General features: G+C 35.4%; 1 protein-coding gene across 2 annotated transcripts in view; it reads left to right on the top strand.

Annotated features, from left to right (window-relative positions):
- gna11b (guanine nucleotide binding protein (G protein), alpha 11b (Gq class)) overlaps window positions 1-21462 on the top strand; it is a 59982-nt gene that overhangs the window by 26157 nt on the left and 12363 nt on the right. For both annotated transcript variants that reach the window (XM_022678952.2, XM_007258431.4), the window contains exons 2-3: window positions 16767-16951; window positions 18173-18327. In XM_022678952.2, coding sequence (XP_022534673.1) covers window positions 16767-16951; window positions 18173-18327 — 340 coding nt within the window. The remainder of the gene's footprint in view (window positions 1-16766; window positions 16952-18172; window positions 18328-21462) is intronic.

Genomic DNA, 21462 nt, shown 5'->3' on the forward strand with positions numbered 1-21462 from the left:
TTGCCATGACAACTAAAGGATTGCCACTTTGAAGAACTGAATGCCTGTATTCTTTTTGATTCTGGTTTTTTGAATGCTTAGCAAATATTTGTGATCAGTGCGTTGTCTTTCTTTCGTTTTCGGTGCGTGAGCGTTCAGCAGTGGGCTGAATGGTTTGTGGGATTTTCAGACCTGTTGTTCCAGTTGGATGGAAGCTCTCCAGCAGAGTGAAGGAGTCTGAACACGGAAATCCCCTTTTAATAGACTTGGAGAGAGAGAGAGAGCGTGTGTTTCAGGCTGTGCTGGAGTTCAGTATGTTTGTTGTTGGGTTTGTTCTGTAGACTGAAAGTTGCACCTAGTGTTAGCCAGTAGTCTCCTGCTTAAGTCTGCTGCTCTAATAATTAAGAGGCTTAGTGGTGATGTATGCAATACTGGCTTGTAGGGGTGTGCCATATATCATATCATATGCAATAATATCGCCATTGATAACATTTTTGAATATTGTGAACAATATTATAATATGAAATATGGTGCCATATCAACCACCCCTAATTATCACATCAGGGTACTACTTTTTTTTAGTATTTAGCAAAAGAAAAAGTCACACTGTTCTAATTTCCAATTATATGCTACTAGAGACAGGTTATATATCTGTCCAGTATAATTTATTTAACTTTAATCCAGAATATATGGAGATATTTGGAGTGCATTATTAGTATCATGACATTCTGGATCATTGATTTCTGTTACAAATCTGATAAAATTCTTGTATTTTTTATATCTCAGTTAGGGATATGGCATATCGGATTGTATGCAGTAATAAAATTACATTTTTATTATTTTTTAATTGTGTTGCAGTAGTGTATTCTTATTTTTTTTTTAATTCAATGTTTTGTCACATCGCCAACAGTATCATTATCTCGTAAATACCATGAAATATTGTGATATCATTTTAGGGCCATATCGCCCACCTCTACTAGCTAGCAGGTTTGAATTACATTTTATTCCAAAAGTATTTGATTGTCCATTCGTATCATTAAACATTTGTTCTAATAACTTCCATGGAAACAGGTGTATAAAATAAACAGCTAGTCATGCATACTGTTTCTGTAAACATTAGTGAAAGAATGGGTCTCTCTCAGGAGCTCATTGAGCTCTAGCGTGGTACCGTGATGAGATAAAGTCTTGTGCAACAAGTTCAGTCATGAAATTTTCTCACTACGAAATATTCCACAGCCAACTGTCAGTGATATTGTAACAAAAAGCCCTATTCAGACTGGATTAGTTTCTTAGGGGGTCCTTGGGTAATTTTCTCTTTTATGGGGGGTCCTCTATGATTTTATTCCTGTCCATAACGACCATGTATGTGTTACAGACTGAATTACCTACTGTTTTTCGCTGAACTTTTGCATATATTTGAGTTTCATCACCTTGCGTTTAATAAAGTAGCTTTTTGTCCACTGCTACGCACTGTAATCACACTTTGGGCGTGCGTTTCCACAGAGATTAATGAAAACACAACAGTGAGTGGAAATGGAGGAGCTACTGAACACAATGTCATGTGACCAAGAAAGCCTAGAAACTCACTAGTCCTCCTGTTTTTTTTTTTCAATTGCAGTCCGAATGCAAGAGTTTTATCACTGAGTATCACTGGGCTAAAGTGGAAGCGACTGGGAACGACAGCAACTTATGAAGTCTATCAGTGTAAAATAACAGGGCGGGGTCAGCACATGCTGAAAAACATAATGCACAGAGGTCTCCAACTTTCTGCAGTCAGTCAACTTTTCTGTAGTGAGTCAATCACTACAGACCTCCAAACTTCATGTAGCTTCAGATTAACTTAAAAACAGTAGAGTATAGAGAGCTTCATGGAATGGGTTTTCAAGGCAGGACAGCTCCATCCAAGCCTAAAATATTGATCTATCAAAATATTGTGACATGTTTTGCAGTACTGCTTCAACTTTTATAAATGCAGTATTGTGTTTAAACCCTGACTGGTAGATCCTTTAAGTAGTTTGAGCACCATATAGATTATTATGAATGTGTGCTGTTTGTTTTAGACTAGATTTCTAACCCTAATTCACTTTTCTTTTTCTTTTTTTTTCACTTTTTTTCTGTCGTCCAATCCAGTGTTTTCCACTGATAAGATCCCAACACAGAAACCCATTGCTACTGATGTGCCATCTTTACTAACAGCTTTGATGTTGTGCTGGTTCTCTGGCCGAGGACCAGCTCTGACTTCAGCATCACCCCACTGAAGGAGTTTTCTAGGAATTAGGCTAAACTCTGTCACAGGGGCTTTCTTCATTCACACTGACCCCGCGGGGGAAAAGCCAGCGATTCAGAATTTCCCCCTTCCACAGTAATCAATTGATTTTCCATGAAGCAACTTATGATACTCATTAACATCATAAAATCAGAATAGTTGGACAAGTTTCTAGTTATGGACACGAACCCACGCCGTCTTGGTGCGCTCACGGTCACATGTCTCGAATCTTGATGAATCAAAGTAATCATGTTAATGAAATGAAGTGCACCGCGGGTTGCCAAGAGGGTTTATTTTGAGGACAAAAGCAATAATATGTTCTAAAAATTGCATTATTACTGTTTCTACTGGGCGAGATGTCTTCATGCTTTAAAAAAATAAGATGGGAGTGCTCTAGGTAATCTAGACTCATATATGCTTAACATTAAATACATTTATGCACTCTTTGCTCATTTAATCTGTATTTTGGTGCACATTCTCCGAAAGCTTGTGCATACGGACAGAATGGGGCAATATTGTTAAAAGTTCAAGCGAAATATGACCACTGCCACAAGAAAAAGAAACAGAACATTTCTATTCTATTTTTACACCATTTTTTTTTGCCTATTGTAGAAAGTACAAAATAACAATCCCCTACTCTATTGTTACCATGTTTGTTTGTTCTCAGAAATTTTTGATTTTGTTGTAGTGAATGTATTGCTTAACATCTATTACAGGCGTGCCATATTACTTGTCCATTGTTCAGAATATGCCAAAAACTGCAATTGCAAATATACAGCTCTGGAAAAAAATTGACAAAACTTCTGAATCAGTTTCTTTGCTTTTGCTATTTATAGGTGTATGTATGAGTAAAATGAACATTGTTGTTTTATTGTATAAACTGCCGATATTTCTCCCAAATTCCAAATAAAAATATTTATTTGCAGAAAAAAAATGGCTGAAATAAAAAAAGATGCAGAGCTTTCAGACCTCAAATAATGCAAAGAAAACAAGTTCATATTCATAAAGTTCAAAGAGTTCAGAAACCAATATTTAGTGGAATAACCCTGGTTTTTAATAACAGTTTTAATGCGTTTGGCATGTTCTCCTCCACCAGTCTTACACACTGCTTTTGGATAACTTTATGCCACTCCTGGTGCAAAGATTCAAGCAGTTCAGCTTGGTTTGATGGCTTGTGATCATCCATATTCCTCTTGATTATATTCCAGAGCTGTAGATACTTGAAACAGACCTCAAAAAAATACATTAGTACTTATGATTAATATAATTAAATAAGTATATATTTATATAACCGATAGCTAAGTAAGATACAGATTATTGTTAAATGTCCTCAAGTGATTGTGAACTAGAAAACATTTTAGGTATCTTTTTCTGCTGCAAGTTCATTCTTGGGATCAATGTGTGAGAAAGAGCTTGTGAGAGAAAGTGCTGGGCAGTTTGGGTGATTCTCCTCTGTGGGAAGTAGCTGTATAGTTGTACAAAAAAGTTACAATGATAGAACTCTGAACTCTATCTAAAGTCTTAGTCTTATACTCAAAGTGATATTTGGATACGGATGGAACCTAATGTCCGTACTTTACTTTTTATTTCATCTGGATCTTTGTGCACATTGTCTGAAAGCTTATGGATCCACATGGAATGGAACATCTATTTTAGAGAATAAAAAACATCTCATCCATTAAAATCTGCAATCAAGCAATTTCTAGAACTTTGCTAGAACACTTTTGGTTCAATTAAGAATCGTATGGTGATGAACATTTTAATAGTCTCAACTTAGGGACTGTGCCATCAGCAAATACAGAGTGTAATTCCTTTATTCCTTGTTGAGCCATTATAACATAAGAATGTAAAACCCAGAGCAAATATAATACTTCCTCAATGGTTGCACCACCCGCTGCTTTAAAGAAACTGTATGTAAATTACTTTCTGGGAGTGTGGGAAGGCAGTTTTGGTTCTGGCATGAACACCAGTCAGAAAAAGATGATTATGGATTGATTATGGGCCTTGAATTATCAATATATGGACATCTGAATCAGTTTTGCTGACATTGATATTGCTTATTATGTTTTTCTCAGCAAGTGGAGTTTTATTAGCATGAAATAACTGATAAGTTGGTTTGTTTAAAAACTGAATATTGCGTGTTTGTTTCACTTTATTTATTGATTTTTATTTTATATTTCAATTCCTGACTATGAGTCTGAGTATTTCTAATAATTAAAAGTCTGTTCTTTCTAACAGGCTATTAGATATTATTAGTATATAAAATTGTCAACAGCATAAAATTTTCTTACACTGACAAAAATAATATCGCATTTATTTATAATACAAATTGAATTATCAATATATGGACAGCTGAATCAGTTTTGCTGACATTGATGTTGCTTATTATGTTTTTACAGTAAGTAGAGATTATTAGCATGAAATAACTGATAAGTTGGTTTGTTTAAAAACAGAATAATGCGTGTTTGTTTTATTTTATTAATTAATTTAATTTGATTATTTTATATTTCAATTTCTGAGTATGAGTCTGAGGATTCCGAAAAATTTAAAGTCCATTCTTTCTAAAAGGCTATGAGATATATTATATTAGTATATAAAATTATGTCAACGGCATAAAATGTTCTTATACTGACAATAATTTTGTTATCGCATTTAATTATAATACAAGTTGTCATAAACTTTATATGTCATTTTTTATTCGAAGTTATGTGCCAGTTGGTCCATTCATTATAAAATTGACATTGACATGTAAAAAATATTTGTTTTGCAATGTGAAAAGAAAAAAACATTAAAATACTAAAATATGAGTATGTTCTGACAGTAGTACTACAGTCTACTGTAGACTAAACTAAACTAAACTAATTTTATATCAGTATTTTTTTTTAAATAACGAAACTAGACAGATATCACTGACCTCGCTAAAGAATACTCTACCACCACATTGGATAACATGACCTGCTTAGTGCAAGAGATTCCATCAAGGCTCAGTAATGATGTGTGTAATTCAGAGAGCATCAAGGAGATGTCAAGACTAAAAACTAGGGTAATACAGTCACTGAATCAGGTCATTGTGACATAATGCAAGATCAAAGGCCAGGAATAGACACTGCATGTGGTCTAGTTCTGTACATATACATGTATAAGGTCCATTTACTTGAAAGCTGCATTCATATAATCTGTAATAGAGCTATACTCAGCATGTGTTTCATGCATTTTACTGCACTGTACAGATATAGGCCAGTTACCGTTTAGTGTTTGTTTTTTGGTTTGTATTTTTTACAGACAAAAGAACTACAATTTACACACTGATAGTAATAAGTCCCAATGTACTCTGTCTGGTATCAATCCTGTGTTTAGTGGTTGTGCAATTCTATGATTGATTTTGTAGTAATATTTTTTTCAGTAATATTTATTGGAATGTTTTTTACTTTATTGTGATACATTGATATCAACAGATAATTAATATGTAACAGATACACAAATGTGATCTGCTTCAGATAAAGCATTCAGAGGTTCCAAGAACTATGTAAAAAAACACACAAAAGGCTAAAGCTTCTTTTAAATAAAGCTCGCCTAACAATATAGGCCAAACAACACAAACCTGTATTTTGCATTAATTGTAAATTCGGATGTTGGAAATTCTAAGTTCCATGTAGGAAATTTTAACTGGAATGCCATCAGAAGTGATTTTCAAAAATACAGTATTTTTTATTATTAGATTACATGTAAATTGTATGTATATTGCAATATTTTATAACCCCTGTATCCTGATACATTCAAGTTCTTGCCAGTACACAGGCCTACAGTTATACATACCATTTTTTTAGCAATTCTATTTATTTGTGTCTAATTAAATCAGTTGAACATAACCTACTGTTCAATTTCCTTCTGTGAATGTGTTTCCATTATGTTTGGATCTGCAAAATATTTTGTTACACATTGTTATCAGATGGTATTGCTAAAAATGCTAACCTAAGAGATGTTGGTTAGAAGCATGACATGTTGGTTAGATATAGTATGGAATAAAACACTGGTGAATGATTGATTGCCAAACGTAATTGTTTGTGGTAAACACTGGTCTTTGGCTAATTGTTTTTTGGAAATTGTTTGAAATCAGTATCCAATTATCTGAATAATTTGCAGCTGACTTCTGCCAGAGGTAAATAGAACATAGCATTAATATTTATTTAACATTTATGTAGAACAACAGGTGGAAGGAAATAAGGGGCCAGAGTCTGAAACAGCTTGATGATTTCCCTGCTGTAACATACTGAGTAAACCTGGAAGTCAACCTGGGTATTTAATCAGGTGTGTTTGAGGAGGGAAAACTACAAAACCGTACAGGAATCTGTCCTTCCAGGACTGGAGTTCCCTACTTCTGTATTACAGCCACAAATGTAGATAATATAAATGTAGATAATATAAATGTAGATAATATGAAATGTAGTTTTAACTCCATGAATTGCGTTTTTCTGGCTAAATTATAGTAAGGGGTATAAACGAATAATTAAACGTGGGATTGTGGCTTAAAATCTGCATGTTTTGACTGAAGGTTTTCATTCCAGCCAAGCAGAAGCAAATTCCATCAGTTGTTTCAAGACTGACTAACTGTCCAAACTGCTGGAATCAGTAGAGATGCATGATGATATTGGAATTATATCGGTAGCAGACAATAATTGCTTTCTTTTATACAGAATCATCAGCATTGGGCCAATGCGTAGATAGTTGTGTACAACTACAATTGACCTACACTAATCATTCAACTTTAAAAATGAGCTTAAATAGATAGATTTTTTTAAGTTTCAATCTAGTTTCAATAGATATATTGTTTCTCTTAACTGCTAATTAAAAAAGGATTAGAACATGGTTGGTTAAATTGGTTAAAAGCTAAAATATAAGGCAAAAAAATATTACCTTTTTTCTTAAGTTATATCAGAGGGTCTAGTCTTTCTGTAAGTTATAAATGTTTATATCGGCATTGGCAGATACAGTATACACAGGTCTGGAAAAAAACAAGAGCTCACTTAAAAATGATGAGTTTTGATTTTACCAAATTGAAAACCTCTGGAATATAATCAAGAGGAAGACGGATGATCACAAGCCATCAAATCAAGCTGAACTGACCCAAGATGCATGAAAACTGTGATTAAAAAACAGGATTATTCTACCAAATATTGATTAATGAACTCTTAAAACTTTATGAATATGAACTTGTTTTCTTTGCATTATTTAAGGTTAAATAAAAGCTCTGCATATTTTTTGTTATTTCAGCCATTTCTTATTTTCTGGAAATAAATGCTGTAAATGACAATATTTTTATTTGAAATTTGGAAGAAATGTTGTTCATTGTTTATAAAACAAAACAACAATGTTAATTTTACTCGAACATAAACCTATAAATAGCAAAATCCAGAGCTGTACATGTATACCAGATATCAGCAATGGCCCAGAATGGCAGTTTGGTTGTATATAATGAAAACCTGAAGCCCCACTGAACCAGTGTGTACAGGCTTGGTACCTCTGCTTTATAGTCTTTTGAACACTGCTTTTGGTACATGTTGGAATAGTGCTAACACCATAGTAACTATAGTAATGTCTCATGACTCAGCATGTTGAACCATAATGAACTGTACTTTGTGTGTGTGTGTGTGTGTGTGTGTGTGTGTGTGTGTATGTGTGTGTGTGTGAGACGCATCACATCACATGATCCACATGATGTTAACAGTGCTAACACTGGACTTCTGAACAAACCCAAGACAGGGTTTCGACCACTGTTTGCAACTGAAACTGGAGAACATGAGCTTTGTCATCATGATCATGATCTAGCTCAGAGCCTGCTTTGAAACTTTTCCTAACAGGATAAAATCCTTATTTACTTGTAAACCTGATTTTCAGTTCTCTAACAGATACTATCACAGCACCTGTGGCCTGCGTATCTCACAGTGCACACAAGGCACTAGCTCTCATTCTGTTCCTTCAGTATTCCAGTCAAGTAACTGAGTTTATTAAAAAGCACAGATAATATGTCCTTTTAAAGATTTCAGAAAGCGTTTAACTAGCAGACATTGTATTAAAATAAAACCCCCAGCCACACTTTTAACCCCTTTAACTAGTGAAGATTCTTTCTTCTCAGATAAGCAGCAAAACACACTGGCCTGTTTCTGGCTGTTTGGCCGAGGTGTTTATGGTGTCTGATCAGATCATTAGCTTACCCTAACTTTGGCTACCAGTTAAAATATAATCATCTGTAGAGTTACAGTAAATGTTTTAGAAAAGAAAAATAAATATTTATAATGCATAATTCATTCATGGTTCTTCTGTGTGGTGGGAAAGGTCTTCTAGTTGGTTCTTTTAAAGGCTTTGTAGAAGCATTTTAGCATAGAAAAAATAGAAAAACATTTTATTGTTTAAAGTCAGATAACCACTTTTCAGTTCTATGCAGAACGCTTGTTAGCAAGTTTTACTCTATTATTAATGCATTTGCTATTATGTGACTGGCTAAAATAGAACTAAAATAGTTAATTCATAAGTAAAGAAAGATTTAATCTGTAATATTGAGGCTAGAGAAATATTGGTCATGCCTATATATATATATATATATATATATATATATATATATATATATATATATATATATATATATATATATATGTATAAAAATTATCATGACAGTCCAAGAACCCTTTTTTGCTTGAAGTGCACCAAAAAGGGTTTTACTGTTTTTTTCAAATTTAAAGGACAATTAAGGATTATATTATTTTCTGTAGTAACTCACAACATGATGTTTAATAAAGAAACATGTTAAGTTAAAGCACTGGCAGCTCTTGATAACAGAGCTTCATCCAGTAGTTTTAATTATTTATTTCTTAAACTGTGCAGTACATCACAGAAATCTGTGTAGGTTTTATTTTCCGAATCTGCCCACCACCATTCCCCCAGTCCTGTTTCCTCACTCTGTGTGGCCAGGTATAGACAGCAGCATGCAAAAAGTTTGCGTGCTGCTGAACAGGTCATCATTGAGCTTCGGTAAGGTTGTTGAGCATAGCTGGATAAATTACTGCCACCGCTAGCATTGTAAAGATGGATATTCTGACTATTGAAATGCATATATATTCTCTGATTAGCTACATAGAAAACCTCGTCGTCGCTTGCCACTAGGTGCCAATCTGGCAACCTGTGTTAGCTTGACATTTTTGCTTTAAATGCACCAGAAAGGGTTCTGTCTAGTCAAAGATCCCTTTTGCAGTGTTATATAGAACTATATGTTTGATGCTTAAATGGCAATATAGGACCCTGTTTCACCTGGTCATATCTTGAGCATCGTGATTATATCTGGAGAAGGCTGAGCCACATAAAATTGCAGTAATGCAATAATTGATGTTTTATCAATAATGCTCAGTGCTGAGGCAGCTGGAACTGAGAAGCGAGAACTGCACTTTGTGATTTGTGGATAAATGAGTGTGATGTGGTTGTGGTGTACTTCCTGTGGTTTGTGATGAGGTTTCTTGATTTCTGTCATTCTCTACCTCTGTTTTCTCTCTCTCTCTCTCTCTCGCTCTCTCTCTCGCTCTCTGCGCTAGTGTGAGCTTGTGTTTCCGCGTGGGCGTCTGCAGGCCTGTGTGAAGAGAGAGCTCAGTGCTGCACTAGCCAGCATGCTAACCAAGATTTCTACTAGCAAATACATCGTCTATACTGTTTTTTATTTGTTTTTGTTCATCTTTTACTCGTTTTACAGTTTATGTGATTACATTTCTCCATCGCCTTAAAGTGGTTCTTTCTAATTTTAGCCTTTAGCACATTACTGACAGCGCTTTGGTCATCCAAAACAATGCATCACTCAGTGTGAAGTTATTTAGGGGTGTTCAGTCAGTGAAGAGGTCCTTCAGTTTATCTTGAGAGGCTCTACACGCCATCACCACTTCAGCTCCTGTGCACTCTCGCACACTCTCGCATGCACCGTCACTCTCTCGCGCTTGCTCTATCTTTGTCTAGAAATGGCTTTGACTGTCATTGTCAAATGGTTTCCTGTGTGATGTTTGGTTTGGATATTGGAACAATTTTTTATTTTTTTAAAATGTTTTGGGGAAGCGTAACTGTTTATTCATTTACCCATTTTTTGTTTGATATTATAATATATCAAACTATAAATTTATACAGCCTACTGTCTAAATTCAGAGGGAAAATAGGCTTATAAATAAGGGCTTTATATGACGTTAATATTTAGTGGCTTGTAGTTTTGTTCAAATGCCAGTCGTATGCTAAGCTAACAGACCTCATCTCTTTGCTTCATAGCAATACAGCTCAGCCTGTTTAAACACAATGAAACAATCAAGAGATAAAAAGACTTAAAGAGATCGAAAAAAGAAGAATATAAAAATTGAAGAATATAGGAATTAAAAAAAGTTTTTTGTTGGGTGATTACCAGGCCTCCTCTTCAGATAAGCTATGTGCTAACAGAGCTAAGTAATACTTTGAATTCTAATAAGGGCTTATTTATTTAACTTCTAGCTAAAATCAGCAAGACCTTTTAAGAGGTTTAACATCAGATATAGTAGTAATTATGTAGGTAACATAAGCTAGATGGTTAAGTTAACGTTTGTCTAACGTAAGATAAATTAGTAAGCATCTAGCTAGCATCAGCTAAAGCAGTTAACCTAGCATAAATCTAACTCAACGGTGCACTAAACCCCATTATTTTAGCTAACTCCACCGTCAGCTCAAGTTTGAAAAACGCAAAAAAAAAAATTAAGAAGTGTAGTTTGGGAGGGTCACTGGGTGATGTATGGGTTTAGAGGTAGGGCAGGAGCAGTGGTTTAAGAGGATAGTTTATCAGATAGTCAAGGAGTAGAACCAATCAGAAACAATCCTTATTAATTTTTTTTTTTAATATTCAGTTATAATCAGTTAATATTTTACCAGCCACAAATTTTAGAGCATAACTAGCTAGTTTTATTGACTTCGCTATTTTATTAATAAAAATGCAGACTCATAAAACTTAATAATAAGGCTAAACATCTATGCAGTGTTTATAGCCTACAGCCGTTTTTAAGATACTTTATAATTTAGTAAAAATGTCTTCACTCACCAGCTTAGCTATTAATTTTGCCCGAGTCACATTTAATTATGATTTATGCAAACAAAAAAAGTACATTTTACCAAATTATTTATTTTATAGGAAGGTAAGCATATTAAACATCTATCTAACGAGCTTCAGCTAGAGTAGTTAGCATCTTGCTAACTTTAAATATAGTGGTTAGCAGCTATGTAAAATCAGCTAGAGTAGTTAGCATCTTGCTAACTTTAAATAGAGTGGTTAGCAGCTATGTAAAATCAGCTAGAGTAGTTAGCATCTAGCCAACTTTAAATAGAGTGGTTAGCAGCTATGTAAAATCAGAGAGTAGTTAGCATCTAGCTTACTTTAAATAGAGTGGTTAGCAGCTATGTAAAATCAGCTAGAGTAGTTAGCATATAGCTAACTTTAAATATAGTGGTTAGCAGCTATGTAAAATCCGCTAGAGTAGTTAGCATCTAGCTAACTTTTAATTAGAGTGGTTAGCAGCTATGTAAAATCAGCTAGAGTAGTTAGCATGTAGCTAACTTTAAATAGAGTGGTTAGCAGCTATGTAAAATCAGCTAGAGTAGTTAGCATCTAGCCAACTTTAAATAGAGTGGTTAGCAGCTATGTAAAATCAGCTAGAGTAGTTAGCATATAGCTAACTTTAAATATAGTGGTTAGCAGCTATGTAAAATCCGCTAGAGTAGTTAGCATCTAGCTAACTTTTAATTAGAGTGGTTAGCAGCTATGTAAAATCAGCTAGAGTAGTTAGCATGTAGCTTACTTTAAATAGAGTGGTTAGCAGCTATGTAAAATCAGCTAGAGTAGTTAGCATCTAGCCAACTTTAAATAGAGTGGTTAGCAGCTATGTAAAATCAGCTAGAGTAGTTAGCATCTAGATAACTTTAAATAGAGTGGTTAGCAGCTATGTAAAATCAGCTAGAGTAGTTAGCATCTAGCTAACTTTAAATATAGTGGTTAGCAGCTATGTAAAATCAGCTAGAGTAGTTAGCATCTAGCTAACTTTAAATATAGTGGTTAGCAGCTATGTAAAATCAGCTAGAGTAGTTAGCATATAGCTAACTTTAAATATAGTGGTTAGCAGCTATGTAAAATCCGCTAGAGTAGTTAGCATATAGCTAACTTTTAATTAGAGTGGTTAGCAGCTATGTAAAATCAGCTAGAGTAGTTAGCATGTAGCTAACTTTAAATAGAGTGGTTAGCAGCTATGTAAAATCAGCTAGAGTAGTTAGCATCTAGCCAACTTTAAATAGAGTGGTTAGCAGCTATGTAAAATCAGCTAGAGTAGTTAGCATCTAGCTAACTTTAAATAGAGTGGTTAGCCGCTATGTAAAATCAGCTAGAGTAGTTAGCATCTAGCTAACTTTAAATAGAGTGGTTAGCAGCTATGTAAAATCAGCTAGAGTAGTTAGCATCTAGCTAACTTTAAATAGAGTGGTTAGTCGCTATGTAAAATCAGCTAGAGTAGTTAGCATCTAGCTAACTTTAAATAGAGTGGTTAGCAGCTATGTAAAATCAGAGAGTAGTTAGCATGTAGCTAACTTTAAATAGAGCGGTTAGCAGCTATGTAAAATCAGCTAGAGTAGTTAGCATCTAGTCAACTTTAAATAGAGTGGTTAGCAGCTATGTAAAATCAGCTAGAGTAGTTAGCATCTAGCTAACTTTAAATAGAGTGGTTAGCTGCTATGTAAAATCAGAGAGTAGTTAGCATGTAGCTAACTTTAAATAGAGTGGTTAACAGCTATGTAAAATCAGCTAGAGTAGTTAGCATGTAGCTAACTTTAAATATAGTGGTTAGCAGCTATGTTAAATCAGCTAGAGTAGTTAGCATCTAGCTAGCTTTGAATAGAGTGGTTAGCAGCTATGTAAAATCAGAGAGTAGTTAGCATCTAGCTAACTTTAAATAGAGTGGTTAGCAGCTATGTACAATCAGCTAGAGTAGTTAGCATCTAGATAACTTTAAATAGAGTGGTTAGCAGCTATGTACAATCAGCTAGAGTAGTTAGCATCTAGCTAACTTTGAATAGAGTGGTTAGCAGCTATGTAAAATCAGATAGAGTAGTTAGCATATAGCTAACTTTAAATATAGTGGTTAGCAGCTATGTAAAATCCGCTAGAGTAGTTAGCATCTAGCTAACTTTTAATTAGAGTGGTTAGCAGCTATGTAAAATCAGCTAGAGTAGTTAGCATGTAGCTAACTTTAAATAGAGTGGTTAGCAGCTATGTAAAATCAGCTAGAGTAGTTAGCATCTAGCTAACTTTAAATAGAGTGGTTAGCAGCTATGTAAAATCAGCTAGAGTAGTTAGCATCTAGATAACTTTAAATAGAGTGGTTAGCAGCTATGTACAATCAGCTAGAGTAGTTAGCATCTAGCTAACTTTAAATAGAGTGGTTAGCAGCTATGTACAATCAGCTAGAGTAGTTAGCATCTAGCTAACTTTAAATAGAGTGGTTAGCAGCTATGTACAATCAGCTAGAGTAGTTAGCATATAGCTAACTTTAAATATAGTGGTTAGCAGCTATGTAAAATCTGCTAGAGTAGTTAGCATCTAGCTAACTTTTAAATAGAGTGGTTAGCAGCTATGTAAAATCAGCTAGAGTAGTTCACATCTTTATAACATAAACTAGAAAAGTAAATATATATAGCTAAAATCAGCTAAACTAGTTAGCATTTAGCAAACATCAACCAGAAGGATTAACAGCTAGCTGATAATAACTAAGGTTGTTACTGTTTTTGGTTGACAAATTTGCTCTGAGCATATTTAATGATCTTTTAGCCTTATGTTCTGTTCGTTTTAGCTTAATATTAAAGCTGTTTTTAGGTAATTGTTAACTCAGAAAGTGCCAAGATTACATATTTTACATATCTAAAGGGCAGTGTTCTGGACTACGGCAATTAAATCTCATATTCAGCTGTTTCTGTCATTTTGAACCAATAGAGAAAGCAAGAAACAGAAACTAAACCCACAGCAAGCAGAGGGCATGGAAAAAAATAATTGTTGAATAATCGACTAATCAGAGAAATAATCAACAGATTAGTCAACTAATGAAATATTCAGTAGTTGCAGCCCTAATCTGCACCACAGCCTGGAGCTAGTTGTTAATCAGGTTGTTGATGTTATTTCTCATCCATAATATTTAAACTTTCCACAGATTCTCTACAAAAATATATAAAGGCTGTGGTTTCTTGTAAGCAGCTGCTTAACGTTGATTTTCTTTTCAACAGTAAATTCAGAAAAGTGCTACTGCATCATACAGCCTGTCGAGAAAAAACATTTCTTACATTGTATTCAGTCATCGTCAGTGTGTGTGTATGTGTGTGTGTGTGTGTTAGTCATCAGCTCAATCCACACTCTGGGGAACATAGAGCTTTCTATGAACAGCCGTATTTTAAAGCTCTGTACCCAAAAGGCTAGAGGCGCAAACTGCAGATATATTAGATCAACTAGTCCACAAAGAAACAACCAAGATTATATTATTTATATAAATACTGTCTCTGCAGTGTCGCTGTGTGTGTGGTTTTTATTTAGTATTGACGAAAATGCAGGGTTAAATTAGATTAAATTCAGTGAATTCGATCTTTCAGAGTTTTGGCTTATCCTGTATACTCCTGCTAATATAAAGCTTTTTGCATGTGGAGAGAGGGAGAGTAATAGAAAACCAGCAGATGTATGAGTCGTTCTGTTTCAGTATTAGTCAGGCTCTCTTCTGAGTTTCCATTTTTCTAGGTATGCAGTTCTACATACTTTGTACTTCTTTTTTTTTTTTTTTAAATATGACTAATGTAGATGGTCAAGTTGAACCTTTAGAGGCAGAAGAGGCAGGTTGAGAGCCTTTTGTATTTTTAGGCTCGTCAAAAATAAAACAGTTTGTTTGGACATAGCCAAAAATGTAACTAATAATCCTTCAGGACTAAAAGTTTCCTTGAAAAGTTATATTCAGAAGAACTTGAGTGCTTGAGGAACATGATGCTTTACTGGGCTCACTCTGGTACTCTGGCATATCATATGTTCTTTATCATAGCTAGGGTTGGCGATCGCAGGGCATCTCGTGATACGATATCACAATATAACAATGATATCACGATACTGTGATTCTGCGATACTCCATATATCACTTGACAATTCATTTGTGTAACTAAAGAGGATAAAATACTCATAAATTAGCAAATACCAGAAATACGATCAAAAACAATATGATACATCGCTAGTATTGATAGTTTGTCTTAGCCCTAATTATAATGTACAATGATTTTTTTTGTCTATGTTAGGACAAATAGCCCATCAGTCACTACTACTAAGGTTCAACTTATGCTTTTATGTCAAGTTTAATTGTAGCATGTGAATAACAATATGCAAGAACTGTGATTGGTCTGCTTGGATTTTTGAGATGAGATGGGGTGGTGATTATCCACTTTTATCATGGTAACTCATGACTTTTGGCATGTCGTTTTGTTTTATTTCTGTGTTTTCACTGGTGTTGCTCTGAAAAGTCTGAATTTTGTAGCAGTGCTGGAGACTGGACAGGTGTGGGAGGGACAAAGGAAGCTCTTTTGCAGGTGCTCCAGGGCTGAGTCAGGACATAAAGCAGCATCATTAGTCCCCACCAAAGGCTTAGAGCTCTTTTATTAAGACTTATTCAGTACAGACAGACTAAACCTCCCCTTACTAACTACCTCTATATATGGTTTAGGAGGTTTGGTAAATAAAGACACTTGTGGAAACTATTTTGCAAGACATAATCGAAACACAACATCAAGAAATCACTATTCTTTTGTACACAGCCTGGCCAAAAACAAAGTTGCCACCAAAAAAAGGTCACACACTAATGTATTTACGCTTGTTTTCACTGTGGCATTGTTTATATAAGGCTCTGCAATGTCACAAGATTTATTTCAGTCCAGTGTTGCATTAATTTTACACCAAGTTCTTGCAGCAGCATTGATGATGGTAGAGTCTGACCGCTGCACAAAGTCTTCTCCATCCAGCACATCCCAAAGATTCTCAATGTGGTTAAGATCTGGACTCTGTGGTGAACTCTCTCTCAATCCATGTGTAAAAATGATGATCTCATGCTCCCTGAATCACTCATTCACAATTCCAGCACCATGAATTTAGGCATTGTCATCTTGGACTATGGCCGTGATCATCAAGGAAGAAAAAATCCATTGATGGAGTAACCTGGTCTATATTCAGTATATGCAGGTAGTCAGTTGACCTCATTCTTTCAGCACATACTGTTGCTGAACCTAGACCTGACCAAATGCAGAAGCAACCCCACATCATTTACTTAGTTAAATCCAGGTGGAGACTTATGCTATAATTGTTCATAAGTCTGTGTTAGATCAGATAATTTATCAATGTGAAAGGCACATATGTGTAAATATATGATGATCAGTAGATGGAGTTTTCCAGCTCTAACCCTTGTCTACTTCCTCTCTGCAGGTACGGGAGAGAGCGGCAAGAGCACATTCATAAAACAGATGCGTATCATCCATGGCACCGGCTACACAGACGAAGACAAGCGTGGCTTCACCAAGCTGGTCTACCAGAACATCTTCACCTCTATGCAGTCCATGATCCGTGCCACTGAGACGCTGAAAATCGGCTACAAGTATGAGCAGAACAAGGTGAACGTTGCATTATCATCACCGTTATTGACCAATCACTGAACAATGTTAAGGATCCAATTTTTTGTAAATTAAGACACATTACAATGAACAATAGACATGACTCATATTATTAGAAACCAAAAAGAAATTATGCAAACGATTCCTTACAACTTGTCTCATGAAGGACATGCATATATTTGTAAATCTATTATTTATGTTCTATTATATGACATATGGATATTATATGAATAATATACTGATGCCAGAGGGGAGAAATTATTTTTTTGTTTTTTTTTTGTAAGCACTGTATCTGGATCTGATTGAGTTTCACTTGTAGTGTAATAATTCACAATTTAGTGCAATAAAAAGATTACATCAGCACAAATAAAAGTCTAAATGTGTGATTGTTACACTTTCCCGTAAATATCCCATCACCACCACCACCTGCTTTGAGCTATGGGGCTTTACAGTGTAGCTGTGTTCTTTAGAATGATAAGATGGCGCCTCATCCACTACTGAATGCAATCAAATCCTCACAGCAATGTTCCAGTAGTGAGTGTCTAGTAGATTTCTTATTAGACATTCTTATGAGCATTGTCCCAATATTTTTGTTTATATAGTGTTTATGCACAACATTTCCCATTTAATTTCCCCTTATTAAAAACAGAAGCACATTTATAAGCCAGTGTACAGTGTTATTTTAGTTTATGCTTTTGTCTGTTTTAATTACAACTGCATTGGTTTGTAATATACTATTCTACATAAAAAGAATTGGACAAAATACAGAAAAATATTTTTTTGTTTAGTGGGTTTTAAGCTCTCATCACTTGTTATCTACATTATCCTCGTACCTTCAGTCCGAAACTCAAGAACAGAGCCACCCAGGCTGTTCAGCTGCATTTTGGGGGAGTAATTGTGCAAATATAATTTTCTCTGAACTTCTCCTCCCAGAAGTTCTTATGCAATTTGAATTAATGCTTGTGGGAGAGAGCCAAAAAACAGGAACACCCTTATTATTGAGCTCACTGTAGACGCGGCCTAACCTTACTAAACAGCCTGCATTATCTCTCAGAAGAAAAGAAGAAAGCATCAGTTCTTCAAGTGTAGCTTTTATGTAGTCTTTTATTCAACGTTAAGTCATGCACAATACAATATTTCTCTTTGGTTTCCTAATACATACCAGTCACTTCCCATTATATCCTCAATTTCTTCATCTCTGCGATCCTTATCTGACCTCAGGCCAACGCCATGCTGGTGAAGGAGGTGGATATCGAGAAGGTGTCGTCATTTGACCAGCCCTACACCAGTGCCATTAAGATGCTGTGGTCAGATCCAGGCATTCAGGAAGCCTACGACCGCCGCAGGGAGTACCAGCTTTCAGACTCCACTAAATAGTGAGTACAAGCACTGCTAATGTGGAGTTTAATACGAAACTGAATTAAAATGAATGGGAATGGGAGTGTAGAGTTGGGAGGGAATGACTGTAATTGTGCTACGTTAAATGTTTTCATTTGTTTTTCCTTTATTATGTTGTAAAAAAGTTGAATATTTAAATAACCACGAGCTATTATGTTAACCTTGAGCTAGTACACACTTAAAGACTATACTGTTCCTCACTTTTCTTGATTTTGAGGTAAAAAGAAGTGAGGAGAGGTACTTGTTCTGGTTCCAACCAAAATATGTCCCGCTTTTTATACCCAGTTAAAATTTTTGTACCATTCTCCCCCAAGTTAGCATTGTTAGCGATGCCAATTATATGTTTAAAATACCCCTATAAAAGAGCTGGTCAGCCAACGTCATAAAACGTACCCTAAGCCAGTCAAGAGCTAGTTAACAAGCTAGCCAATCAACATAGGGCATGTTTTCTCTGAATGACTAACTGGCTTTGAGCTGTGTTTTTAGCAAGGTAATTATACAATATTTTGCACCTGCAATCACTAGAAAATCATGTCCACAGATAGAAGCTACTGTGTGAAAAGTACTGTGTGTATAACTGATTTAATGAGACACAAATGAGGCAGCCATCTTGGATTTTAAATTTAAGGTTTATTAGGCTCTCCCGAATTTTCGAGTAGGACTTCTGGAGTCTTTCCAGTAGAAAAAAAAACAAGTTTGTAACGCTGCAAAAGTAAAGCCAGTCGATTTTACATTAATAAAAAAAATATATATATATTACTCAAGGGATATCACAATATACACCAATCAGCCATAACATTAAAACCATTAAAAGTGGTGAAGTGAATACCACTGATCTGGTTACAATGGCATCTGTCAGAGAGTGGGATCTACATTTAGACAGCAATTGAACAGTCAGTTCTTGAAGTTTTGTTGGAAGCAAGAAAAATGGACAAGTGTACGAATCTGAGCCACTTACACAAGAGCCAGCTTTACGGCTGGGTCAAGTCAAGTTGTTGAGCGTTAGGTATAGCATGGTCAGTACCTAAAGTACCAAAAGTACTTTGAGGAATGATGACTGGCTGGTGAACTGACAAGAGTATGAAGGGTTCCCACAGCTCTTTGAGGCTCTATGAAGCTCACCTCACAACTTACAGGACGTACAGGATCTGCTGCTAGCTGCTGTCTTGGTGTCAGATCTCACAGGACACCATCAGAAATATTGTAAAGTCCATGCCTTGATGGGTCAGTTTTGGAAGTATAAGGGACATAGGTTTTTCCTGTTTTGGCTGATCGGTGTATCTCAGTATAGTCACGCTCACACCATGTGAGAGATGTTTATGGTTTGTTGGCATAACTAGGTGTGTGTATGTCTGAGTGTGACCTGAATGTAATTCCATTCAAAATATAAAATATTTATGTGAATAAAATTGAGAGAGATGAAACCATTCTTATTCAAAGAAAACACTACTTTTAGTTTACTGTACTTTTAAGGTTATTTTAAATTAGTTCAAACTTATAGACTACATACAGACGTATGATCCCAGAATTCCTGCATACCCCCGCCCTATTTTTTTGGTTTGTTTTACATTGGTACAGTCAAAGTAAGCAGACTGGCGTGTGAATGCAGCGCTGATCCGGCCGGTGCAGGACCCTAATGACTGTCTTTGCAGTGAATCGTAGATGAATTCATGGGCAGCCCTGATTCACTCTGAATGAGATTGCCGGGTCAAAGACCTGCAGCTTATAATTATCAAATGCATGAGGCATTGTTAAAGAGAGAGAGTAAAGAATTACAGTGTAACGTAAAAAATGAAGAATAGTGCCCCCTGTCAGTGTGAGCAGGGATTACATGACAATTATTTAGGCCTCTATAGTGGCTTGTTTAAAGGCTTCTGTTCTGGCCCGTTTATTATTTGGACTGCATATTAAATAGATGCTTATATTTAGACTTGGATACCAATATCTCTAATAATGTATTTTTAAAGGATGTTTAAAAAAATATTTAAAAAAAACATCCTTTACCTGTTCTGTTTATTTGGCCACAATATAATTTAAATTACAGTTCAGTTTAAATACCATGTAAATTCTGATTTACAAAATTACCAACAGTATCACAAGCATTAAATCTAACTTTTTAAAGACAATAATAATACAGATTTTAGTTCTGTATTTGTTTCTCTGCCTTTTTTATTATCCTCCTTTCCTTTTGCCCTGTTCTTCAATGGTCAGGCCCTCACAGAGCAGGTACATTCTCAGCACTACAGTGACACTGGCATAGAGTTTATATTCTCTGCCCGAGTCCAAGCCTGACCCAATGACCAACGACCAAGAAGCTTGAGTCAGGCCAAGATTTCCCACCATTTTTCTCTGAACCTACTGGGTTTGGCTCAAGAAGATTGTCTATGATTTAGACCTACGTCAGTTTATTATTGTTCCTTAACAATTAGCACAACAGCATATGGTATTACCATTGTAATGCCCAACCATGGTGGCAGCTTCGAAAATTCCCTAAAATAGGCCCAATGCCTACTGCAGAATAATATTTTCAGTGTTGGCACCAAAAAAAGGGTTGGATCGCATTTAGTTTTTTTGCTGCACGCATTCACTGTGGCATTGTTTCGATAAGCTTCTGCAAAGTGACAAGATTTATTTCAATCCAGTGTTGCATTAATTTTTCACCAAGATTTTGCAGCAGCATTGATGATGGTAGAGTCTGACCACTGCTCAAAGCAGCTCTTCTCCATCCAGCACATCCCAGAGGGGACTCTGTGGTGGTCAATATGTGTAAAAATTATGCTCATGCTCCCTGAATCTCTCTTTCACAATTTCAGTACAATAAATCCTGACATCATCATCTTGGAATATGCCCGTGTTCATCAGGGAAGAACAAATCCATTGATGGAATAAGCTGGTCTATATTCAGTATATTCAGGTAGTCAGCTGAACTCATTCTTTCAGCACATACTGTTGCTGAACCTAAACCTGCAGACCAACTGCAGCCTCAACCCCACATCATTTACTTACTTAAATCCAGGTAGTGACATTTTTTTTAACCAGGCAGTGTGTATTATATTTGATACCAATAATCAACAACATAGTTAAGTCAGCTTTGTCTTCTGTTGTAAACAGAC

This window comes from Astyanax mexicanus, chromosome 4, assembly GCF_023375975.1.
Source record: "Astyanax mexicanus isolate ESR-SI-001 chromosome 4, AstMex3_surface, whole genome shotgun sequence".
Taxonomy (NCBI): domain Eukaryota; kingdom Metazoa; phylum Chordata; class Actinopteri; order Characiformes; family Acestrorhamphidae; genus Astyanax; species Astyanax mexicanus.